The 27,286-nt window shown below is 44.0% G+C and overlaps 1 protein-coding gene across 3 annotated transcripts in view; it reads left to right on the forward strand.

Moving 5' to 3' along the window:
* Nucleotides 1-20,888: 20,888 nt before the first annotated feature.
* Nucleotides 20,889-27,286, forward strand: part of SGO2 (shugoshin 2) — a 30,603-nt gene continuing 24,205 nt past the window's right edge. The window contains exons 1-3 of one of the 3 annotated variants that reach the window (XM_075829899.1): nt 20,903-20,969; nt 22,124-22,223; nt 23,715-23,874. In XM_075829899.1, coding sequence (XP_075686014.1) covers nt 23,739-23,874 — 136 coding nt within the window. In that variant the 5' untranslated portion in view covers nt 20,903-20,969; nt 22,124-22,223; nt 23,715-23,738. Of the gene's footprint in view, nt 21,076-22,123; nt 22,224-23,714; nt 23,875-27,286 lie in introns of all 3 variants that reach the window. The other 2 variants (XM_075829900.1, XM_075829898.1) reach the window with 2 other exon arrangements.

Genomic DNA, 27,286 nt, shown 5'->3' on the forward strand with positions numbered 1-27,286 from the left:
TAAATGTCGGCCGTCTTACCTTCTGCCAGGTTACAAGCCTCAGCGAGCACCTCCAGCTCCACTCCTTGAGATGAACGAGAAGGTGAGAGTGGTTTCTGGGTAATTTACCTGGTGCCTCGTATCCCGGCTTGTACATACTGTATAATAAAATCTCTTTATTACAAATTTACATTAAAAACCCATGTCACATATAGATAGAACATCTCAAAGGGGTGGCATCTTCATCCTCTAAAATAAAACCAAATGTTATACACTTCTCCACACTCATCTGATAATCCAGAATACTTTGAGAATCTCACTTTTATCAGATTCTGCAAATACTTGATTAATACAAAAACAAATAAAAATAAAACATTCCTAAAAACTTTACATCAAATTAACAATGTCCAGACAATTTTTGTTCTGCCTTCTCCCTCATCTAAATCCATAAAGACTCGTGTGAGTGACGTCACCTCTGCCTCCTGTGTAACTTTGCTGGAGGGGGATGGTCTCTTACACATTTTTAGATCTCCTGAAACCAAATTAATTAACTCAAAACAAACCAAAATTGTACCTGATCAGTCCCTTCACCATTCCCCCCTTTGTGGACTCTGCGAAAGTAATGTAGCAGAGTTCAAAACTACATCTCAACATAACAAAGTCTGGCACTCTATCTGTGCGGCACTAGTTTAACCCCCTGTAATGTGCAACAGCCTGAAACAAAAATGACTTTTTCCTGACGAAAATACATTTGATCTTTACAATGACATAACTCATGTGTGAAATCAAAAACAAAACAATTGTAGTTAGTTATTCAATAAAACAAAAAATATTATCTCTGATAACATTAATTACTGCAAACCAATAAACTGTATATATAAATAGGGAACGGTGGGGGCACATACATTTTCAAAACCCCGTGTCTCACAGTATCTAAAGTTTAATACATCTGAATTAACATCAAAACGCATGAAATCTGATCACATCATAACACATAAATATCGTAACTTTTATAAACAACAGCGCATGCGCAAAAGAGAAGAAATTTATTTAGGTTTGTAGACATTACTGATATATATATATATATATATATATATATATATATATATATCTCAGCAGTGCATATTGAAATCCTTTGTCTCATCAGCCCTGCAGACTGCACCCAGTCAGCCCCCCTCCTCCTCCCAAACACAGCACACTACAGGGGAGAGGGAGGGGGGTCACACACTCATTTCTCACAACTTCTAGTCTCACAATCTTAACACTTTCAATGCCGGCAAAACAACATACGTATCTGCAATCATTCATCACACCATTGTATAGGAATTATCTACGTTCAAAACATCAACCACATAATCTTTAACAATACAATCTGTCGGCCACCATCTCTATATTATGATGACGTGTTGTTTCATCAGTGAACTAGACTGGAACTTCTGTAAATAGAAAAAACACTACAAATGACAAAATTAACAAGGTGATTATTTCATACTGATTTGGTTGGGCCGGGCGTGGCCACATCAGGGGCAGGGGGGGGGCAGCCTCTCCCATTGGAAACACAGTGCGCAGCTGTGAAGGGGGGGTGGTTTCCCACCCACAATGAGGACACACTCAACATGAGGTACGGACGCCATTACCGGGCGTCGGCTGGTCCTGTTTTCTAATACATACAATACCTTTCTTATTCCTAACTTCTTCTTCTGCAAATCCCTCTAAAGCACTTTCCATCAACTTACTACCTTCCAACTTCCCTTTGTTCTCCAGAATACCTTTTGCCCAATCTGCGGCTTGGAGCCGCCCTCCTCTATGGATCCCACACACTCCCATCAATTTCTTCATTTTTCGGACTATCCTGGAGATTTGAATATGGACCGTAAACCATCCATTCTAACAGTCTATATTATACACGTAATTTATATAACAATTTTCGATCTGCAACTCTTGGTCTGGCAGGAAATATTATAATTTCACAGTCTCCAACGCTAAGTCTCGCCGAAATAGTATCATCTCTAGTCTGCAATGTATTTATTATTACATCTCGCTAGGATTATTATCATCTCTAGTCTGCAATGTATTTATTATTACATCTCGCTAGAATTATTATCATCTCTAGTCTGCAATGTATTTATTATTACGTCTCGCTAGAATTATTATCATCTCTAGTCTGCAATGTATTTATTATTACATCTCGCTAGAATTATTATCATCTCTAATTACCCAGAGGATGGTTAGTCGGGCGCGACTAAGGTCTCACAGGTTTTTTACCTCACAGCGGAAAATATCACCTCTGTCGCCTGAGATAGTCCAGGAAATCAACAAAAGGGTTCTACAGATCGCCACAAGACTGCCCACTAACACAGATAAGACGAAGATTTATAAAATCAATTCGCTTACCGTGTTATTGCGGAGGTGATCAAATTCCTTCAGTGGGCAACTTTGAGTCCTCTGTTTCACCCTGTGATTGTCGACTGTCCGGATTTTGATATTTCCTCGAGTGAGGCCCCACATTCGGGCGCCAAATGTCAGGTCCGTATTTCACACCGAATAACCACCTCTGTAAATTGAAAGCTGAAGGCATGCCTGGAGAGAAGTACACCACACAAATGTCTGAGGTACAGCTTCAATGTCAGCCAGGAGGAACTGAACTTTATTCAGAACAAAGAAACACACACAAAGAAGACACATGCCCTTCCCTATAGATGTGGGACTTGCTTGAATCCCATTGGCTCTTCTGCTGTAAGTCTTCCTATACATTCTTCTGCACACTCCTCTTTGCATTCCAGGGGGCGGTGTCTTCCATAGGTGTGTCCGACATGAACAAAGAACTTGTTATATATATCAGTATATTACACAAAGAACTGAAATGTATATACATATGTGTGAGGATAATATTTTTCAGACAATATACATAGTAATGATCCCTGACACCGTGAACACTGACGTAGTAAAGTTCAGCTGCTGCATAATATCCTGTCTTCGTACCATCTTTGGCTTAACACCTGCATTTGACCTTACACCACCACCTATTGAGGGCCACACTTTACACACTGTCGCTGACATCTGTAATTTATACCCTGCAATCTGGTCAGCAGTTAGGGCCTATTCACATCAGCGTTGCCTTTCCGTTGAGGGGTTCCATCTGAAGTTTCCGTCGGGTTACCCCTCAACGAAAAGGCAAACTGAAACCTTAGCTTCTCTTTCCCTCACCATTTAACTCAATGGGGACAGAAACCTAGCTAATGGTTTCCGCTTGTCACCTTTGTGATAGGGTTCCATCGTTTTTGACTGAATTAATCAGCGCAGTCGACTGTGCTATTAATTCCGTCACAACGACGGAACCCTGTCACAATGGTTTCAAACGGAAGCCATTAGCTAGATTTCCATCACCTTTGAGTTCAATGGTGAGGGAAATGGAAGCCAAGGTTTCAGTTTGCCTTTCTGTTGAGGGGTTAACCCGACTGAAACCTCCAACGGAACCCCTCAGCAGAAAGGAACGCTGAGGTGAACAAAGCCTAAAATGGTGATATTCAATCCCTTGTTTTTATAGTGTAATCCACTTACTTTCTGAAATAATCTATTTTTTGGTTTCGCAGCCCAACTACCCTAGTTGAGATTCACTGTAATAGGGAATTGCATACATAGTTATACCCTAATAAATGTTATTCTATTTACAGTTGCTTTAAAGTTGGAGGACTGGCCTTGTGTTTGCACAGTCTTAGTCTTTTTGTACCCTACAACTCATTTAAATTTCTAGCCCGTAACATGCCAGGCCGGCGTTAGGGGGGGGGGCCAAACTGGCCAATTGTCAAGGCCAAAATCCCATATAGTCAGGGCCCTTTGCCGACTATAGCAGCCATAGCGGCTGTTACGTGTCGGCAGCATGAGGGGGCGCGCGCTGCCCTGCACATAACATTTATGGGCCGGGCAGCACGAGCCCCCTCATGCCCGGTGACGTCGTTAACACCGGGGGGGGGGGGGGCAGTGAGAGTATCTGCATCCTCAGGACGCAGGTGCAATTGAATACTATAGGCTAGAGGCCACGTTAGGCCTCTAGCCTATAAGATGCTGGGACAGAATCCCTGTGCAGGCCGGCGTGATGATATTATTCATTAAAAATGATGGGGGTATTATTCAAACACCATGTGGTTATGGTGTGTTGGTATTATTTGGATCTTATATTGTGTTATTATTGGTAATATTGGTCTTATAATAGTGAGTTGTGTTCAGTAACAGTATGCAGGTAATATTTAATCTGGTATAGTGGTATGATTTAATAACTGTATACGTATATAGATAATTGTTTTGTGTGAGAGGGGGGACATATGCTTTGGGGCTTGCAACACTCCTGGACATGCTAGAAATCAGCGATGCAGTTCCCTGCACACCGCCTTCTGAAAATTACTGCATTATTGATACAATAATACAGTATTTGGGGCCCCACTTTTACTTTGTCTAAGGCCACACTTTGTCTAAAACCGGCACTGGTAACATAAAGGGAACTATCTTGTCATAGGTAAATATCCTTCCCTGAGTAAGAAATACTTGCTCTGCTTGATTTAAAGGATTCACTTTTTATGGTATAGCATGACAGATCACGGCACGAACTTGCTGCACTGTATAGGTTTGCATATTTGTGTGTAGGTGCCCAATTATCAGAAGTTCTGAAGTGGAAGTTGCATACATGTATGTACTTATACACAAATATTATATTGACCCCCAGACCCCAGTGCTTGGACTATATGGTAACTAGCATGGGACAATTTTTGTCACGTGCTTGATTAGCAGGATTTCCAGACTATTGGGTGATGGGGTAAAGTAATTCACTGTATATATTTGGATTTCACTAGTAGGTGAAATTGGTGTTTTTCTAACAATTTTATATTAATTTGTGCGTATGTATTTTATGTTTTGTGAAAGGGGATGCTGTTTAGTCAGACAGAAGAAGGGCTAGATTCTGCCTTGAGTCCCTCTAATCATAGAATGTTGCTATATTTATAAAACGACACAGGTCACACGGCCAAAGATCGCTAAGTCGCCCTGCCTGTAGTCGCAAAAAATATAGCAGGTTCGGACTGTCGTGTCGCGATAGATACAACCCATGGGTTGACTTTCATTAGCTGAGATGCAGGCAGGGCGAAACTGCGATCTTTAGCTGCGCGACCTGTGTTGTGGACAAAGTAGCCGTGTATCCCTAGCCTAAAAGATGATAAAGCGTATTAACAGAAAAAAGGACAGAAGAAATACTGAACAACAAAAGTAAGGGAGCAAAGGAAAAAGAGGTTTAGGGTGTAAAGTGGAGCAGGGGCGTAACTAGGAAAGACTGGGCTCCATAACAAACTTTTGCATACAGCCCCCTTCTTGTAAACAGTGCCACCCACCTCCCCCTTGTTGAGAGTGTCATGCAGCCGCCCTGTAGAGAGTGCCATACAGCCCCCTGTAGATATTGCCCTACAGCCCCCCTGTAGATAGTGCCATACAGCCCCCCAGAAGATTATGCCATACAGTCCCCCTGTAGATTGTGCCATACAGCCCCCCTGTAGATTGTGCCATACAGCCCTCCCTGTAGATTCTTCCATAAAGCCCCCCTTGTAGACAGTGATATACAGCCCCCCTGATGTGTCACCCCCATGTAGATAGTGCCCCTCCCCCTTGTAGACAGTGCCATACAGCCTCCCTTGTAGACAGTGCTCCCACTTCCCCTTGTAGATAGTGCCTTACAGCCTCCCATCTCCCCCTTTTATATAGTGCCATACAGCCCCCCACCTCCCCATTGTAGACAGTGCCCCCAAATAAAACCAAAAAATTGTACTCACCTGGGCCCCGTTACTGCGACGAACGGAGATGCTCCACAACGCCGACGGGATCCTTGCATTGGCCGGCCTACGCAGGAATCATGTAGCCTAGTAAATGGCAGAGCAGGGGGATACCTCCCTGCTCTGCAATAGTGCTCAACAGTATCTGCGTCCTAAGGACGCAGATACTATTGAAAGTGGCCATAGCGGCTGCTAGCAGGTGCCCCCTCATGCCGCGGGCCCCATAGCAGACACTATGGCTGCTACAGCGGTAGTTACGCCACTGAAGTAGAGACAAAGGAGTGATATCAGTAATACAGTTGTAAAACTGTGATTGTTTATACTACTTTTAATAGAAATAATAGAAAATGACTGCTCCAATATAACGACAAACACATTTCATGAGCATCAGTGTCGAGATGTATTGGAAATTTTCTATAATTGGAATACAGAGCAAATTAAAGGGGTTTTCCAGCCAGTAACAATTTATGGCCTATCCTCAGGATAGGCCATTATTAGCTGATGGGTCGGGGTCCGACTCCCGGGATGCCACCGATCAGCAATTATGAAGGGGCCGCAGCACTGATACAAGTGCTGCTTCCCCTTCATTTCTTCTTGCTCACTGTGAATCATCAACACGGATGTAGTGGCAATATTGCAGACTTCTTCTCCCATTCACTTCACTGGGAGAAAAGGCTGCAATACCTGTGAATCTGTAAAGGATCTGCCAGGCACAACTTCTGTGTATACTCCCATAGGTAATCAGTCTGCACCTGAGTCTGTGTCTCTGAGACTGACTCCATCTTCCACCACTCAGGATGGCAGGCTTAGGAGTGGGAGAGCCTATCGCAGCCTGGCCAGACGGAGCTAACTCCCGCCCTCTGTCTATTTATACCTGCCTTTCCTGTTCCTCCTTTGCTTGTGATTCTTCTCGTGTGGTTTCCTGGCCCAGCTACAGCTTCTGACTATTTGATCCTGCTCCATACTGACCCTGGCTTACTGACTACTCTTCTGCTCTGCGTTTGGTACCTCGTGCACTCCTGGTTTTGACTCGGCTCGTTCACCATTCTTGTTGCTCACGGTGTTGCCGTGGGCAACTGCCCCTTTCCTTTTGCTTTGTGTTCCCTTGTCTGTTTGTCTCGTGCACTTACTGAGTGTAGGGACCGCCGCCAAGTTGTACCCCGTTGCCTAGGGCGGGTCGTTGCAAGTAGGCAGGGACAGAGTGGCGGGTAGATTAGGGCTCACTTGTCCGTTTCCCTACCCCCGTCATTACAGAATCGCCGCTAGATGTGTGTTGACGATTCACAGTGAGCAAGAAGAAATGAAGGAGAAGCAGCGCTCATACGAGAGCTGCACATCCTTAAAAACAACTGATTGGCGGGGGTCCCGGGAGTCAGACCCGACCCATCAGCTATTGATGGCCTATCCTGAGAATAGGCCATCAATTTTTAGTGGCTGATAAACCCCTTTCACGGTAAAAATCTAACATACCTCAGTAGAGTTTTTCCATTGATGTGTTTATATATAATATTTGTAGGTCTGCAGACAGGGAATGGGGAGGAGGAAGTAAGTATGTTGCGGTTTAGTGGGAACTAAACTAACTTTAGTATACCTGGCACTGTATGAGTGTCATTGTGGCAAGGAACAATACTGCGGCGCTTGGTGGGGAATGTTCCCCTAGTGCTAGATGGCAGAGAGGATGCCAACAAGCCACACTACTTGGCCAAGGTATTTAGATACAGGGCTAGGGTAGGGGAAGGATTGCTGTGACTATGATTGTAGCTGGCACTATATGGCAACATTTATGGCTATATGGGGAATTTCTGGTTGACATGTTTATGAAACGGTTATCAAGATTATCGGCAAGTGGCTTCCTTTTTATTTTAGATGGGTTCGGACAAAGATAATGCTATACATGCTATATATGCATACATGATACAAAGCAGCTGTATCTCAAAAAGTAAAAAAAAAATTTAATACGTTTTTAGAAAGTTGCATAAAACACACTGATAGACATTTTTATATATATATATATATATATATATATATATATATATATATATATAGCAGAAAAAGAATGGCGACAGCACACTGCGACACTAATGCCACCTAAACCACTAAATATAGATAAATATGCACTAAAGCTAAATCTACTTATAATATGGAGGTTCTTAGTGCACATTTTGATCAAAAAGTGTTTGCCCACCTGCCACGACGACCTCTGTAAGGTTTGATCAAAATGTGCACTAAGAAACTCCCTATTATAAGTAGATTTAGCTTTAGTTCATATTTATTTATATTTAGTGGTTTAGGTGGCATTAGTGTCGCAGTGTGCTGTCGCCATTCTTTTTCTGCTCTATATTTGCAGTTACAGCTGTTCCTGCACCTGCATACACATTTTATATAATTTAGTTGGAATGTGCTGTTCACATTTTTGTTGTTTATGTGATCCATATATGTGGGGTTAGTGACTGCCTCCATTTTTGTTTTTGCACTACTCCCATTCTGCCCTGGGTGATTTTAATCAGTTCAATGCTGGATCCTACCATCCCCAGGTATATATGTAGGCTTAGTCCCAGTTCTGGGTGTATGTGCAGCGTAGGTTCCCACCTTACAGAGGTCGCCTTGTCGTGGCAGGTGGGCTAACACTTTTTGATCAAAATGTGCACTAAGAACCTCCCTATTATAAGTAGATTTAGCTTTAGTGCATATTTATTTATATTTAGTGGTTTAGGTGGCATTAGTTTCGCAGTGTGCTGTCGCCATTCTTTTTCTGCTGTATATTTGCAGTCACATGTGTTCCTGCACCTGCATACACATTTTATATCATTTAGTTGGAATGTGCTGTTCAAATTTTTGTTTATATATATATATATATATATATATATATATATATATATATATATATATATAAAGATTTCAGATGTGTGCATTGCCTTTAAAGCTATTCATAGCATATTCTGTGTATATGCCATAAATGGGAATGTCTCTTTAACCACTAGGAGCTGTCCATTACATGTTGTGCTGTTGTGCGTTTCATTATACTTGTGAAGAAAAGGTTGCATGCAATTGTTTCAATCGTGACCGCAGCATTTAAATTCTTACAATCAGGGAGGCCCCCACTGACGTGCCATCGGCAACCCCCCACAACGCGATTGCAGGGTACCGGTGGTCATCTCTGCAGCCTAGGGGCCTAATGAATGCCTCCAGGTCGGACATCTTTATACTCCTTTGACTCCTCTAGCAGGGCTTCAAAGGAGTATTGCAGTATATCATGCAAGCGATCCAACAAAAGTAAAAAACAAAAACTAAAAAAACGTTAAATAATGTTTTTTTTAATGTTTAAAAAAATAAATAAACACTAAAAGTAAAAAAAAAAAAAAAACCTTTTCCCATTTTTTCCCTAAAGCATATAAATTTGGTAATGCTGTATTCGTATCAACCCGTAGACTAGGGTGAACATGTAGTTTTTACCGCCTGATGGACAGTGTAAAAACAAAACCCCCCAAAAAATGTGGTAAACACAGTTTTTTGCCCATTTCACCAAATAATTATTTTGGAGTTTCCTGGTACATTATGCCCTGGTGCCATGGAAAACTTCAACTTGTCTCGCAAAAAACAAGCCCTCACACGGCTATGTCTATGGAAAAATAAAAAAGTTATGGCTTTTGGAAAGCGGGGAGAAAAAAACTAAAATGAAAAGACGAAGATTGGCCGTGTCCTTAACCCCTTCAGGACTGAGCCTGTTTTGGCCTTCAGGACGAAGCCGATTTTTCAAATCTGACATGTGTCACTTTATGTAGTAATAACTCCGGAATGCTTTTACCTATCCAAGCGATTCTGAGATTATTTTCTCGTGACATATTGTACTTTATGTTAGTGAAAAAAGTTGGTTTATAAATTCAATATTTATTTGTAAAAAACACCAAGATTTGAAGAAAATGTGCAAAAATTTGCATTTTTCGAAATTTAAATGTATCTGCTTGTAAAACAGATAGTAATACCACACAAAATAGTTACTAGTTAACATTTACCATATGTCTACTTTAGTTTGGCATCGTTTTTTGAACAGTCTTTTATTTTTCTAGGACGTTACAAGACTTAGAACTTTAGCAGCGATTTCTCATATTTTCAAGAAAATTTCAAAAGGCGATTTTTACAAGGACCAGTTCAGTTCTGAAGTGGCTTTGAGGGCCTTATATATTAGAAAGTGCCCATAAATCATCCCATTTTGAAAACTGCACCCCTCAAAGTATTCAAAACATCATTCAGAAAGTGTATTAACCCTTTAGGCGTTTCACAGGAATTAAAGCAAAGTAGAGGTGAAAGTTACAAATTTCATTTTTTTTTTTACAAAATTCATTTGTAATAAAAAAAGAATCTATACCACAGAAGGTTTTACCCGAGAAATGTAACTTATTATTTATTGCCCAGATTCTGCAGTTTTTAGAAATACCCCACATGTGGCCCTAGTGCGCTAATTTACTGAAATACAGGCCTCAGAAGCAAAGGAGCACCTAGTGGATTTTGGGGCCTCCTTTTTTTTTAGCATATATTTTAGGTACCATGTCAGGTTTGAAGAGGTCTTGTGGGGCCAAAACAATAAAGACCCCCAAAAGTGACCTCATTTTGGAAACTACACCCCTCAGGGAATTTATCTAGGGGTATAGTTAGCATTTTGAACACACAGATTTTTTGCTACATTTATTTGAATTAGTTTGTGAAGATGAAAATCTACTTTTTTTCTGAAAAAACGTAGAAATGTTTAATTTTTTCAAGGAATAAAAGAGAAAAAACACCCCAACATATGTAAAGCAATTTTTCCTGATTATAGCAATACCCCATATGTGGTAATAAACTGCTGTACCCACAGCAGGACTTAGAAGGGAAGGAGAACCATTTGGATTTTGAAATTCTGATTTTGCTGGAATCGTTTTCAGCGCCGTGTCGCGTTTGAAATGCACTGGAGGGGACAAAATAGTGGAAACCCCCGGAAAGTGACCCCATTTTGGAAACTACACTCATCAAGGAATTTCTCGGGGTAAAGTTAGCATTTTGACCCCACGGTTGTTTTGCTGAATTCATTGGAATTATTCTGTAAAGGTAAAAATCGACTTTTTTTCTGAAAAAAGGTAGCCATTTTGAATTTTTACAAGGAATAAAAGAGAAAAAGCACCCCAACATTTGTAAAACAATTTCTCCCGATTACGGAAATATGCTATATGTGGTAATAAACTGCTTTCTGGACCCACAGCAAGGCTTAGAAGGGAAGGAGCGCTATTTGGCTTTTGGAGCTCAAATTTAGCTGAAATGGTTTTTGGGTGCCATGTAGCATTTGCAAAGCGCCCGAGGGACCAAAACAGTGGAAACCCCCCAAAAGTGGAAATTAGAACCACTTAAAGAATCTATCTAGGGATATAGTGGGCATTTAGACCCCACAAGTCTTTTGCAGGATTTATTAGAATTAGGCCGTGAAAATGAATATCAACATTTCTTCCACTAAAATGTTGCATTTTTTCAATTTCACAAAGGATAAAGGGGGTAAAAGCCGCCCAACATTTGTAAAGCAATTTCTTCCAAGTACGGCAATACCCCACGTGTGGTCATAAATGGTTTTTCATTGGAAAGTAATTAACCCTTTCCGGTACTGATCCATTTTTTTATTTTCCGTTTTAGTTTTTTCCTCCCCACGTTTCAAGAGCACAACTTTTTTATTTTTCAGTCAATAGAGTGGTATGAGGGCTTATTTATTGAGGGACGAGCGGTCGTTTTTATTGGTACCATTTTTTGGTACATACAACTTTTTGAGCACTTTTTATTACATTTTTAGGTAGAGCCAAGGTGACCAAAAAACAGCGATTTTGCCATTTTAAATTCTTTATTTTTCACGTGAGACGCTCCATACATCACCCCCCACACTAAGACATGCTATGTTGTGGTGCGCGAAGGGGTTAATGCGCAGCGCATGGTGCGGAGTGAAAATTACAATTTTCCACTCATATGCCATTTTAGTGCACTATATGTTATGCCCAGTTTGTGCCACTGAAGACAAATACTGTAATGATAGGGGTAGGGAAAAGGACAAGTGAGCCCTAATCTACCCGCCACTCAGTCCCTGCCTACTTGCAACGACCCGCCCTAGGCGACGGGGTACAACTGGGCGGCGGTCCCTACGCTCAGTAAGTGCACGAGACAAACAGACAAGGGTACACAAAGATAAGGGAAATGGGACAGTTGCCCACGGCAACACCGAGAGCAACAAGTTAGGTGAACGAGCCGAGTCAAACCAGGAGTGTACGAGGTACCAAACGCAGAGCAGGAGAGTAGTCAGTAAGCCGGGGTCAATAAGGAGCAGGATCAAATAGTCAGAAGCTGTAGCTGGGCCAGGAAACCACACGAGAAGAATCACAAGCAAGGAGGAACAGGAAAGGCAGGTATAAATAGACAGAGGGCGGGAGCTAGCTGAGTCTGGCCAGGCTGCGATAGGCTCTCCCACTCCTAAGCCTGCCAGCCTGAGTGGTGGAAGCTGGAGTCAGTCTCAGAGATATAGACTCAGGTGAAGACTGATTACCTATGGGCGTTAACCCCAAAGCTGTGCCTGGCAGATCCTTTACAGTACCCCCCCCCTTTTATGAGGGGCCACCGGACCCTTTCTAAGTGGACCTGGTTTATTGGGGAAACGAAGGTGGAACTTCCTGACCAATACCCCAGCGTGAACATCCCGGGCGGGTACCCAAGTCCTCTCCTCAGGCCCGTATCCTCTCCAATGGACCAGGTACTGGAGGGAGCCTTGGACCATCTTGCTGTCCACAATCTTGGCCACCTCGAATTCCACCCCCTCAGGGGTGAGAACGGGAACAGGAGGTTTCCTCGAGGGAGCCAAGGACGGGGAGCAGCGTTTAAGGAGGGAGGCGTGTATTCGAAAAGATGGGGGCAACTCCAGACGGAAGGAGACAGGATTGAGGACTTCAATGACCTTATACGGCCCAATAAACCGGGGAGCAAATTTCTCTGACGGGACCCTAAGGCGCAAGTTCCTAGACGATAACCACACCAGATCCCCGACCATAAACAAGGGGTTAGCAGAACGTCTTCTATCAGCCTGAGTTTTTTGTACGCTCTGGGACGCCTCTAGGTTCTTCTGAACCTGGGCCCAGACTGTGCACAGTTCCCGATGAACGACCTCTACCTCGGGATTGTTGGAACTACCAGGTGAAACGGAGGAGAACCGTGGATTAAACCCAAAATTACAGAAAAAGGGGGAGACCCCTGACGAGTTACTGACCCGGTTATTCAGGGAAAATTCGGTGAGGGGAATGAATGAGACCCAATCATATTGACAGTCAGAGATAAAACACCTTAAATATTGTTCTAGAGATTGATTAGTACTCTCCGTTTGGCCATTGGTTTCAGGATGGAAGGCAGAGGAGAAGGACAGATCAATCTCCAACTTTTTACAGAAGGCTCTCCAAATCAAAGAAACAAATTGTACCCCTCTGTCCGAAACAATATTGACAGGGACCCTATGGAGACGCAGGATGTGTTTGACAAACAAGGTAGCTAACGTCTTGGCGTTGGGTAGTTTCTTGAGGGGCACAAAGTGGCACATCTTACTGAAGCGGTCTACTACCACCCACACCACCGACTTGCCTTGGTATGGAGGCAAATCGGTGATAAAATCCATGGAGATATGTGTCCAAGGTCTCTGGGGAATGGGCAACGAACGTAGTAAGCCCGCTGGTCGGGACCTGGGAGTCTTGGACCTAGCACAAACCTCACAAGCGGCGATGTAGGCCTTAACGTCTTTAGGCAACCCAGGCCACCAATAGTTTCTGGCAATGAGGTGTTTGGTACCCAGGATGCCTGGATGACCAGATAGTGCGGAGTCATGATTTTCCCTAAGTACCCTTAGCCGGTATTGCAGGGGAACAAACAGCTTGTCCTCAGGAAGGTTCCCGGGAGCTGAACCTTGATCAGCCGCAATTTCAGAGACTAAATCAGAATCAATAGAAGAAATGATTATACCAGGAGGCAAAATACAAGCAGGATCTTCCTCCGAAGGAGGGCTGGCCATGAAGCTACGCGACAGTGCATCGGCCTTAATATTTTTAGACCCAGCCCTATAGGTAACCAAAAAGTTGAATCTGGTAAAAAATAGCGTCCATAGAGCTTGTCTCGGGTTTAGCCTCCGGGCAGATTCTAGGAAAACCAGATTTTTGTGGTCGGTAAGGACCGTTACCTGGTGCCTAGCCCCCTCCAGGAAGTGGCGCCACTCTTCAAATGCCCATTTAATGGCTAAGAGTTCGCGGTTGCCAATATCATAGTTTCTCTCAGTGGGCGAAAACTTCCTGGAGAAGTAGGCACAGGGGCGGAGATGGGTGAGGGACCTGGTACCCTGGGACAAGACAGCCCCCACTCCCACCTCGGATGCGTCAACTTCCACGATAAATGGCTCCATTTGGTTGGGCTGAACCAGCACCGGGGCCGAGATAAAGCACTTCTTAAGGACCTCAAAAGCCTGGACAGCCTCAGGAGGCCAGTGGAGGAGATCAGCACCTTTGCGAGTGAGGTCCGTAAGAGGCTTAGCGATGACCGAGAAGTTAGCAATAAATCTCCTGTAATAATTAGCGAACCCCAAAAAACACTAACGCCTTCAGGGAGGCAGGTTGGACCCATTCCGCCACAGCCTGAACCTTGGCGGGGTCCATGCGGAATTCATGAGGAGTGAGGATTTGACCCAAAAATGGTATCTCCTGTACCCCAAACACACATTTTCCCAAACAGTTTGTTTTCCCGAAGTACCTGGAGCACCTTCCTGACATGCTCAATGTGGGAGGACCAGTCCTGGGAAAACACCAGTATGTCATCAAGGTACACTACAAGAAATATCCTCAGGTAATCTCTCAAAATATAATTTATGAAATTCTGGAAGACCGCCGGAGCATTACACAACCCAAAGGGCATGACAAGGTATTCGAAATGACCTTCGGGCGTGTTAAACGCAGTCTTCCACTCATCCCCCTCTTTGATGCGGATAAGGTTATACGTCCCCCGTAGATCAAACTTAGAGAACCATTGGGCCCCCTGAACCTGATTAAAGAGATCAGGAATCAAAGGAAGGGGATACTGGTTCCTTACAGTGACCTTATTCAGGTTACGGTAGTCAATGCATGGCCTAAGACCACCATCCTTCTTCCCTACGAAGAAGCCAGCACCTACCGGAGAAGTAGAGGGGCGAATGTAACCCTTGGCCAGGCATTCCTGGATATACTCTCTCATGGCTTCACGTTCGGGACAAGAAAGATTAAATATCCTACCCTTAGGAAGCTTAGCTCCTGGTACCAATTCGATAGCGCAATCGTATTATCTATGAGGAGGTAACACTTCGGAGGCCTCCTTAGAGAAAACATCAACGAAGTCCTGAACAAACTCAGGTAGCGTGTTCACCTCCTCAGGGGGAGAAATAGAATTAACAGAAAAACATGACGTCATGCATTCATTACCCCATTTGGTAAGTCTCATCATAAATGAGTCCGAGAGCAGAAAAGAAACGATCAACGGAGCAAAGTTCAGGGGCGTCAGGAGCCAAGGAGAAGGCCCACTCTTGGGGCCCTTCCTGGAGCCGGGACATAATTATACCCACCCGCTGGCTCTCAAAACCTGAGGAGTGAGGCTTTAAGCGAAAGTAAAGCCTACAACTCTCCCGAAAGGAGAGAAAAGTCCTCCAGTCCCCTGAGAACCGGTCAGGCAACTTGAGGTGGGGTTCAAGAGGTGAGGTGAGGGGCACTACCATGGTAGCGTCAAGCTGGTTGACCCTCTGAGCCAGGGCCTGGACCTGTAGGGAGAGACCCTGCATTTGCTGGGCCAGGGTCTCAACGGGGTCCATAGTAGAGACAGGGACCAGGGTAGACTAGGTAATGGGCTTGTGATTATGTAATGATAGGGGTAGGGAAAAGGACAAGTGAGCCCTAATCTACCCGCCACTCAGTCCCTACCTAATCGCAACGACCCACCCTAGGTGACGGGGTACAACTGGGCGGCGGTCCCTACGCTCAGTAAGTGCACGAGACAAACAGACAAGGGTACACAAAGATAAGGGAAATGGGACAGTTGCCCATGGCAACACTGAGAGCAACAAGAGAGGTAAACAAGCCGAGTCAAACCAGGAGTGTATGAGGTACCAAACGCACAGCAGGAGAGTAGTCGGGGTCAATATGGAGCAGGATCAAATAGTCAGAAGGTGTAGCTGGACCAGGAAACCACACGAGAAGAATCACAAGCAAGGAGGAACAGGAACGGCAGGTATAAATAGACAGAGGGCGGAAGCTAGCTGAGTCTGGCCAGGCTGCGATAGTCTCTCCCACTCCTAAGCCTGCCAGCCTGAGTGGTGGAAGCTGGAGTCAGTCTCAGAGACATAGACTCAGGTGAAGACTGATTACCTATGGGCGTTAACCCCGAAGCTGTGCCTGGCAGATCCTTTACAAATACCTCATAAAATATTAACCGGGTTCTCCCGGGTATGGCGATGCCATATCTATGGACGTAAACTGGTGTTTGGGCATGCTGCAGGGCTCAGAAGGGAGGGACGCCATTTGGCTTTTGGGGCGTAGATGTAGCTTGGTAGTTGTTCTGTTTGGGGTCTTACTGGTGTTTCAGTTTATAATGTGGGGGCATATGTTATCTGTGCGGAGTACATCAGGGTACATGTTATCTGTGCGGAGTACATCAGGGTACATGTTATCTGTGCGGGGTACATCAGGGTATAATAAGAGGGTATAATAATGCAGTAAATAAATAATAATCCGCAGATCTGTGGCCGGTGTCGCACTGATAAATGGCACCCGATGTTATCTGCTTTTGGACACTGCACATTTTGCATCGCCATATTCTGGGAGCCAGAACTGTTTTATTTTTTCTCCACCAGAGCTGTGTGAGGGTTTATTCTTTGCGGGACAATCTGTAGGTTTTCATTGGTACGATTTTGGGGTACCAGAAATTTTTTTGATCACGTTTTATTCCATTTTTTGGCAAGAAAGGTGACCAAAAACCATCAATTCTGACAATGTTTTTTATTCGTTTTTTTTATGGCCTTCACCCTGGGCTATAAATGACCATTATACTTTATTCTGCGGGTCGATACGATTACAGCGATACCATATGTATATAATTTTTTTATGTTTTGCAGCGTTTGTGCAATAAAATCACTTATTTATAAAATAAATAATCTTTTGTGTCACCATATTCTGAGAGCGATAACTTTTTTATTTTTCAGTCAAAAAAGCAGTGTAAGGGCTTGTTTTTTGCGGGACGGGTTGTAGTTTGTATCGGTACAATTTTGGCGTACATGCGACTTTTTGATCACTTTTTATTGTATATTTTGGGGGGGTTGGTAACCAAAAAATTGTGATTTGGGCACTGTTTTTCATTTATTTTTTTCTCGGTGTTCACCGTGCGGGAAAAATAATATTACAGTTTTATAGTTGGGGTCATTACGAACGCGGTGATACCAAATATGTGTACTTTTTTTAACGTGTTCATTTTTTTCCTAAAACAAAGACCTATTATAGGAAAAAAAGCATTCTTTGTTTATGTCACTTCTAACTTTTATTTTTACACTTTTTAAAAACATTTTTATTATCTTTTTTTTACTTTTTTTACTTGTCCCACTAGGGGACACTTAGACTTGCAGCTCTGATCGCTGCTGGAACACATTACACTACATACATAGTGTAATGTGTTCTAACTGTCATTGTGACGTGACAGTCACACTGACAGGAAGCATCGGAGGACCGGCCGGAGGCTGCTCCTCCGAGGCTTCCGTACATGGCAACCCGGAGGTCATTGTCTGGCCTCTGGTTGCCATGATAAGGATCGCCAGCCCCCACAAATGCATGTGGGGGGCTGCCGATCCGCTGTAAACCTCTTCGATGTGGTGATCGCTATCGACCACCGCATCGAAGGGGTTAATTGCCGATTTCAGCGGCGACAGGCCACTGATCGGCAACGGGGAGAGCAGGGCTGACACCCTGCACAGTTAACCGCCGCTGCGGTGTAGCGCCGTGCGGCGGTTAACTGTTAAAGCGCGGGCGTAACTGCACGCCCAGGTGCGCGAAGTTACTGCTCACCTGGACATGCATTTACGCCAAGGTGCGGGAAGGGGTTAAAGAGGCTCTGTCACCACATTATAAGTGCCCTGTCTCCTACATTAGAAGATCGGCGCTATAATGTAGGTGACAGCAGTGCTTTTTGTTTAGAAAAACAATCTATTTTTACCACGTTATTAGCGATTTTAGCTTTATGTTAATTCATTTCTCAATGCCCAACTGGGCCTATTTTTACTTTAGACCAAGTGGGCGTTGTACAGAGGAGTGTATGACGCTGACCAATCAGCATCATGCTCTCCTCTCCATTCATTTAGTCAGCGCATAGTGACACTGCGTTATTCACTATGTGCTGTCTTATACTGACACATTAACGTTACTAAAGTGTTTAGACAGTGAATAGACATTCCTTCCAGCCAGGACAGGATGTCTATTCACAATCCCGACACTTCGCTAACGTTTGTGTGGGACTTACAGCAGAGCAAAGCGTAATCTCCCTGTAACCTGTCATTTACAGCGTGATCTCGCAAGATTACGCTTGCTCTGCTGTAAGTACCAAAGAAACGTTACGGAAGTGTCGGGATTCTAAATATACATCCCGTCCTGGCAGGAAGGAACGTCTATTCACTGTCTAAACACTTCAGTAACGTTAATGTGTCAGTATAAGGCTTTATTATGACGAACGGGAAAACATCCGTGCAAGGCGCGTGATTTGCACGCGCGTTGCACGGACCTACATGTGTCTATGGGGCCGTGCAGACATGTCCGTGATTTTTCATCAGCGTGAGTCCGCTGAAAAAAAGTCACGACATGTCCGTTCTTTCGGCGTTTTGCACGCATCACGCACCCATTGAAGTCAATGGGTGCGTGAAAACCACGCATGCCGCACGGAAGCATTTCCGTGTGAACTGCGTGATTCGCGCAAGAGCTGTCAAAAGGATGAATGTAAACAGAAAAGCACCACGTGCTTTTCTGTTTACAAACATCCAAACGGAGTGTCTTTGAGATGAGCGAACCCGGACAACCGAACCGAACTTCACCGGTACGCGACGTCAGGAGATAGTTACTGTCCAGGGTGCTGAAAGAGTTAAACTGTTTCAGAACCCTGGACAGTGACTTCCGATCCCAATATACATGAACGTGTAAATAAAAAAGAAGTTCTGACTTACCGATAACTCCCGGCTTCTTCCTCCAGTCTGACCTCCCGGGATGACAATTCAGTCCAAGTGACAGCTCCAGCCAATCACAGGCCAAGCACAGGCTGCAGCGGTCACATGGACTGCCGCATCATCCAGGAAGGTGGGGCCAGATGTCAAGAGAGGCGCGCCACCAAGGACGCGTCACCAAGGCAACGGCCGGGAGGGAAGTTCTCGGTAAGTACGAACGTGTTTTTTTTTTTTAAACAGGTTGCTCGATATGGTGATCGGAATTCACTGTCGAGGGTGCTGAAAGAGTTACTGCCGATCAGTTAACTCTTTCAGCACCCTGGACAGTGACTGACGTCGACTAGCCCCATCTCTATGATGGCGGCTGCGCGAAAATCACGCAGCCGCGCATCATACACGGATGACACACGGAGCTGTCAAGTGGTTTTTGCGCGCGCAAAACGCCGCGTTTTTGCGTCTGCAAAAACGCCATGTTCGTGTGAATCCAGCCTTAGACAGCACATAGTGAATAACACACTGTCACTGTGCGCTGACTAAATCAATGGGGAGAAGTGTATGACGCTGATTGGTCACTGATTGGTCAGCGTCATGCACTCCTCTGTACAACGCCCACTTGGTCTAAAGTAAAAACATGCCCAGTTGGGCATTAAGAAACAAATTAGCATAAATCTAAAATCACTAATAATGTGGTAAAAATAGATAGTTTTTCTAAATAAAAAGCATTACTGTCACCTACATTACAGCACACATCTCCTTATGTAGGATATAGGCCACTTATAATGTGGTGACAGAGTCTCTTTAAGGGGGTTTTCCCATTAGGGATATTGATGACATATCCACAGGATATGTCACAAATGTCAGATACATGTGGGTCCCACCTCTGGGACCCGCACCTATCTCTAGAACGGGGCCCCCTAAACCCTGTTATTCCGCTTTGTGTTATGGCTGAAGAGTGTGATTTCCGTCCATGAAGAAGAAAACAGCATAGCTCGCTTAGCTACGCTGTTTCCAGAAGTCCCATAGAACTGAATAGTAGTTACGAAATTGCATAGCTCGCATGCCAAGCTGCTTCCGTAACTGCCATTCATTACTATGGGACTTACGGAAACAGTGTAGCTCAGCGAAGTGGGACCCCAGAGGTGGGACCCGCATCTATCTGATATTTATGACATCCTGAATTTGCCAGGACTGTCCCGAATTTACAGAGACAGTCCCGGCAAATTACTGTCCCGGCAACTGCTACATTCAATTGTATCTGCGTCTTTAGGACACAGATACAATTGAATACTATGGCAGAGCAGGAAACTGAGTGCGGCACTATCTACGCTAGGTTTTTACACTACCAGTAGTGGTCATCACATATTGCCTAGCCCTAGTGATAAAGTGAGACATCACCTGCTTGCATACAACTGGAAAACCAGAGACAGATACTGGCTACCAAAATAGTTGTGAGCCAAACTAGTGCAGATATTTTTGTTCGTTTATTTGTATGCAGAAAATTTTGAAAAGCCTCGCCCCACCAGATAAGCCGCGCCCCCAATAAAACACACCCACCAAAGACGCCACACCCTAAAATTGAAATATTGGCAACTATGGGAATACCCCTTAAAGATCAAACCATTTATGCCCATGGATTAGTATGAATTAAGTACTCAATGGAGGTTAAAAGTACCTACTCCATGTACTGTACACCCATAACGCCTGAAATAAGATAACCACTAAACACATTTTCATTGCGCCTTTTCCCACTTCCCAAAACAAAAATGGCCGGTTAAGGCAAACGAAGCAAGTTCCGTTGTAGGTAAACCACGCCTACTGTGCGTTCTGACTGGTCGCTTCAACACGCGCTGCGCATGCGTGCTCACGGAGCTCGAAATTTGAATTTTTTTCGGGGAGAGCGGAAGTAACGGCGGCTGTGATTGTACATAGAGGTAAGCCCGGTCTGGTTGAGGGCGGTGTGTGGACGGCAGCTCGTTCTACTCCATCCCCTGATGTCACCGCTGTGCTCTGTCACGATGCTATAACGCCATATCCACGGTCCGTTCTGCGCGTTACCGTGACCCGGGCAGCAGCTTCCGTTCTCCTATAAATGCATATCATCCGGATATTGTTATCCACTGGTCCTGATATCTCGTCTCATTATTCTTACATACGTTTATCTATATAGAAACATACATATAATATATAGCCTTGAGCTGTCATTTCTTACTAATATCTGTGTCTGGGAAAGCTGGGTGACAGGCAATATGGCCCCATCATAGCTCTCGCAGGGGTCATCACCATGCTTTTCTGGTCTCCTGAATAGCAAATCTGGCTAGCACAATCAACAATAGGATTGGTGATCAATGTAAGATCACTGGCACCATCAAAACTAGTACAGGAGATCCGAGTCCCCGCTCCTTGTCACCAGCACAACCACGGTGACGGGCAGTTGTATGCAGTGGCGGTGAACATACGGGCTGCCGCTCTATACAACTTTATGGGAATTATGGAAACAGCCCACCTGTTCACCCGCCACTATACATGAATAAATGTGTGGGCATCTATTACACGTTCACCCCAAATCCTCCGCAGCAGGAGCTGCTCTTTGTGGTGGTTTCCCTTTTCTGGCTTTTAGAGAGGAGTCCTGACCAACAACAAATCAGTACAACTTTAGATGCTCATACACATTAGATTAATGTCGGCCGGACCCACCGATTGTCTAATATGTATCCCCCCCCGATGGCAGATGTTTGGGAAAGAAGGATCGGGCATGTTGGATTTCAACATTGCCTGATCCTTTTCTTCACAGGAGATAGTCCGCCACCAAAGGTGTCTGTCAGCTGCGTAGTCTCCTCTCCCCATTGAGTACACATGCACTCCTGGGGTATGGGGTGGTTGGGGGGAATTTTTTGGTAGGCCTCATTCACATTGCATTCTTGCGACAACGTGCGTCGGGAGTGGTGGGTCCACCTGTTGCTTTACTTACGTTTTCTTGCCATTGGTACACGTCATTACTGATTGTTGTTCTCACTTCGGGGGTCTTTTCTGTCTCTTGTATACATGAGAGTTTTTGTATTCTTTACTATTTATTACTTCTTTGCAGGGATACGGACTCTCTATACATACGTTTGCCAGTTTTAGTCTGTTAGTAGTGCAGCGTTTCTTCCTTGGCTTCAGGAAAGCCCACCATTTCTTTCCAGTCTGTGAGTGCGTTAACCTTTCATCTATATGTTTTTTCATATTTTTATTGTTGGACTTAAAGGGGTTTTCCAAAATAAATTGACTATGTGTTAATTGTAATTTATTAATGTAAATACATTTGTGATATACTTACATTTTTCAGATTTTGCCATGGGGAACTTGACGGGTGACGTCACCCTTTGGCCGCTGTGTTGATCTTCAATTATTTTCCTGGTATACGACACGTCACTTTAGACGTGCCGTGTATGGGCTGTTCTGTTGTAACGCCCGTAACGCGCATGCGCGGTCCCTGATGTTATATCGAGAACAGCAGGGACCGCGCATGTGCGGTATAACAGAACAGCCCATACACGGCATGTCAAAAGTGACGTGTCGTCTACCCGGAAAATAATTGAAGATCAACACAGCGGCCAAAGGGTGACGTCACCCGTCAAGTACCCCATGGCAGGATCTGGAAACGGGGCCAATTTGGAAAATGTAAGTATATTACAAATGTATTTACATTAATAAATTACAAGCATTAATATATAGTAATTTTATCTCGGACCCTTTAATGAAAATCTACCTTTTACAGACATCTTTTGTCCTGCACGAGTTTTTCTTTGGTGTCTGATTTACATTGCGTTTTATCGCTTTGTTTGGCGCGTGCGTTGGGGAAACTCTAGACGTAGACACTAAACCTGTCCATAGGGCGCCAATAGCACAACAGAGGCTAAAAGAATGTCCTATTGTCCTCTGGGGGTCTGGTAAAGCTCAATATATCTCTTTTTTGGAGAATGGAATAACGTAGTAGATTACACTATTCCATCCTGAGGGATCCTGCAGCAAATATATATATACCGTGCGGTATACGTTTTTACAACGTGGGAGCCTATGTGTTTCGGGTGCTACTGTATGGCATTCGTCAGATGCAGACGTTAAACATATACATCGGGGAGTTTCCCCAGGGTCGGAGTCCCTGGGCAGAACATCAGGTAGCGCTCATCCCGGGGATTCCGGCCCTAGGGAAGCCCCTGACGTCACTGTCCATATAAGGACAGTGACGTCAGGAGCTTTCAACTACGGAGTCCCCGGTCAGAGCATCAGTAGCACTCCGGCCGGGGACTCCAGAACTGGAGAAGCCCCTAACTACGCTGTCTATATATGGACAGTGATGTCAGATGCTTTCAACTGCAGAGTCCACGGCCAGAGTTTCAAATAGCACTGTGCCCGAAGTGACGTATCACACTGAACGCCTATACAGTATGATACGTCGCCACCTTCCATCGGAGGTATACGCTGGGACTCCTCTCAACGTATACCTCTGATGGAAGAAGAATAATGCAATGTGAATCAGGCCTTAGTCAAACGAGTGTTTGACTGACCACTATATGAATAGAAAAGGGCAAACTCAAATATTTCTATTTAGTAGTAAACTGCTCTTTCAACAGATGACCTCCTCCCATACACATTACTTTTCTCTATTTCTCTGGTGGTTTCTTTTTTCTCTGCAGCTTGATTAATGCAACGTCTGCAAAATGGACGTTCCATACTCTACATCCATTACCGCTTTACAATCCTTAAAGGAACGAATGCGGGGAAAACTTAATGGCTCTTTGAAGGCTGTAAAGCTGCAAACTTCTCTTGCTGCAAAAATCAAGACAAAAACTTTAAGTAAGTATGAAATGTATTGTATGAGGGCCTGTTCACCCTTTCCGTTGAGGGGTTCCGTCAGGTTTCCGTCGGGTTGACCCCTCAATGGAAAGGCAAATGGAAACCTCGCTAATGGTTTCCGTTTGTCATCGTTGTGACAGGGTGCCGTTGGTTTTGACAAAATCAATAGCGCAGTCGACTGTAACAGAGGAACGGCACAACGCAGAGTCTAAGAAAAGATGCTCCAGAATTTTTATTTCATAGGAAATTCAATTATTTACTAAAACCAACATGTTGGGAGAGGTGACGGGTCCTCTTTAAAGGGGGTTTCCTGTTTCAGACATTCATGGTATATACACAGGGAGAATGTTACAAAGTATTAAATTTTATAAAGCGCCAGCGCTTTTATTGCTCCGTTTTTTATGGTTTTTAACCCCCAAAAAATAATACATTTCTAGGTAAGGGATGACGAGAAGTAAGACTGAATACTGCTAAGGGTATGTTCACACGCTAGCTGGCTTTTACGGCTGAAATGACGGTCTGTTTTCAGAAGAAAACAGCTGCGTCGTTTCAGCCGTAAATGCTCCTCCTCGTAATTTACGAGGCGTCTGTGACGCTCCTATATCTTGAGCTGCTCTTCATTGAGTTCAATGAAGAACAGCTCAAAATACGTGGCAAAGAAGTGTCCTGCACTTCTTTGCCGAGGCAGTCAATTTACGCGTCGTCGTTTGACAGCTGTCAAATGACGATGCGTAAATTACAGGTCGTCTGCACAATACGTCGGCAAACCCATTCAAATGAATGGGCAGATGTTTGCCGACGTATTGCAGCCCTATTTTCAGGCGTAAATCGAGGCATAATACGCCTCGTTTACGTCTGAAAATAGGTCGTGTGAACCCAGCCTCAGTCTCGTTGCCCTTTCTCTGCCCTCAACACAATGCCAGTTTTTCTTGAGTTGAAGAGCTGTGTAATGAGACAGACTGGTTGGTCGGGATTGACTGCCCCATATATAAAGCTATATCTGTCAGTGAATGTATCCATAGGAACCAGTTTGTCTCAAATGACTCAATTGTTCTACCTAAAGCGCTTTTTAGTGCGGCCAGATATACAATGCGCTACACACAACTACTATTTGGTTTGACCCCTCAATGGAAAGGCAAATGGAAACCTCGCTAATGGTTTCCGTTTGTCATCGTTGTGACAGGGTGCCGTTGGTTTTGACAAAATCAATAGCGCAGTCGACTGTAACAGAGGAACGGCACAACGCAGAGTCTAAGAAAAGATGCTCCAGAATTTTTATTTCATAGGAAATTCAATTATTTACTAAAACCAACATGTTGGGAGAGGTGACGGGTCCTCTTTAAAGGGGGTTTCCTGTTTCAGACATTCATGGTATATACACAGGGAGAATGTTACAAAGTATTAAATTTTATAAAGCGCCAGCGCTTTTATTGCTCCGTTTTTTATGGTTTTTAACCCCCAAAAAATAATACATTTCTAGGTAAGGGATGACGAGAAGTAAGACTGAATACTGCTAAGGGTATGTTCACACGCTAGCTGGCTTTTACGGCTGAAATGACGGTCTGTTTTCAGAAGAAAACAGCTGCGTCGTTTCAGCCGTAAATGCTCCTCCTCGTAATTTACGAGGCGTCTGTGACGCTCCTATATCTTGAGCTGCTCTTCATTGAGTTCAATGAAGAACAGCTCAAAATACGTGGCAAAGAAGTGTCCTGCACTTCTTTGCCGAGGCAGTCAATTTACGCGTCGTCGTTTGACAGCTGTCAAATGACGATGCGTAAATTACAGGTCGTCTGCACAATACGTCGGCAAACCCATTCAAATGAATGGGCAGATGTTTGCCGACGTATTGCAGCCCTATTTTCAGGCGTAAATCGAGGCATAATACGCCTCGTTTACGTCTGAAAATAGGTCGTGTGAACCCAGCCTCAGTCTCGTTGCCCTTTCTCTGCCCTCAACACAATGCCAGTTTTTCTTGAGTTGAAGAGCTGTGTAATGAGACAGACTGGTTGGTCGGGATTGACTGCCCCATATATAAAGCTATATCTGTCAGTGAATGTATCCATAGGAACCAGTTTGTCTCAAATGACTCAATTGTTCTACCTAAAGCGCTTTTTAGTGCGGCCAGATATACAATGCGCTACACACAACTACTATTTGGTTTGTGGCGGTTTTTGTGGCTAGTGGTCTTTTTTCAAAATGCAGCATGCTCTGGGTATGGCATTTTTCCCCATAGGCTTCTCTATAGGGCAGAAAAATAGTATGTACAAAATGACACCCAATTAAAACCGCATGTAACATTTTAATAACGCTAGCGTTTTTAAAGCGCTTTTTGATTCAGTTTAAATTGCCAGAAACAATTCTGTGTGTGGAGAAATGAGATGACGCTTGTATGAGCTCAGATCTAGACTAACAAGCTGTGGATCGTTTTGCAGACTGTACGGTTAAGCCTTGTTTACACAGCAGTATTGATGCAGGGTTTTTTTTTTAATAGGAATCTGTAAACCGTTTTGACTTCTCAAAACGGCTCACCGCGCCATATAGACGACGGGGAGAGCACTGTAACCATATCTGTGTTGACAGCCATGCAGGTTTAATACGTTTTAATGCCCCTAGCGCCGCGATCATAAGTGCCATGGGGGCGGCCCCTTCATGTGCAGTGCTCCTGGCTCTCTAAATTGTCTGTTCTCCAGCCCCTCTACTAAGTGATTGCTTTAGCGTCCAATCGGATAGCAGCTAGAGCCATAAGTCAGAGCAGAGGGGGCACTTACGATTGTGGCGCGAGGGACATTAGAATTGAGATTTCTGTCATTCAACTTGTATGACAGCCACCACAGGTATGGTTATGTTACTCTCCCCATCCTCTATATAGCTCTGTCAGCCGTTTTGAGGTGTCTTCAGTACCGACAGAGTCCCATTAGCCTTAATTCACACACAGCGGTTTGCTGGGTTTTTGTGCATTTTTCGTGGGGTTTTTTAGGCGTTTTTTTCATGCAGTTTTAAGTGCGGCCAGATGTTGCATTAAAGTCTATAGTAAAATATCAAATGCGCTACACAACTGGTTTGATGCGTTTTTGAGGTGATTTTACACCACCTGATCAATCTTCTTTTTGTAACATATACCTCAGAATTTTGGCTGGGGAATCCAATATAGCGTCTCGATTGATCGACAGCTTGTTGAACAAAAGATTGACTAGTTAATGGTTGGACGAATAGGTCTAAATTGTCTTGACTGATGCATATATACAACGCATTCGGAAAGTCTTCAGACCCTTTCAATTTTTTCACATTTTGTTATGTTGCGGCCTTGTGCTAAAATAAAAAAAAGTTATGTTTTTCCCCATCATTCTGCACTCAATACCCCATAATGACAAAGTGAAAACAGAATGTTAGTAATCTTTGCTAATCTATTAAA

Source organism: Rhinoderma darwinii, chromosome 6 (genome assembly GCF_050947455.1).
Source record: "Rhinoderma darwinii isolate aRhiDar2 chromosome 6, aRhiDar2.hap1, whole genome shotgun sequence".
In the NCBI taxonomy this organism is placed as follows: domain Eukaryota; kingdom Metazoa; phylum Chordata; class Amphibia; order Anura; family Rhinodermatidae; genus Rhinoderma; species Rhinoderma darwinii.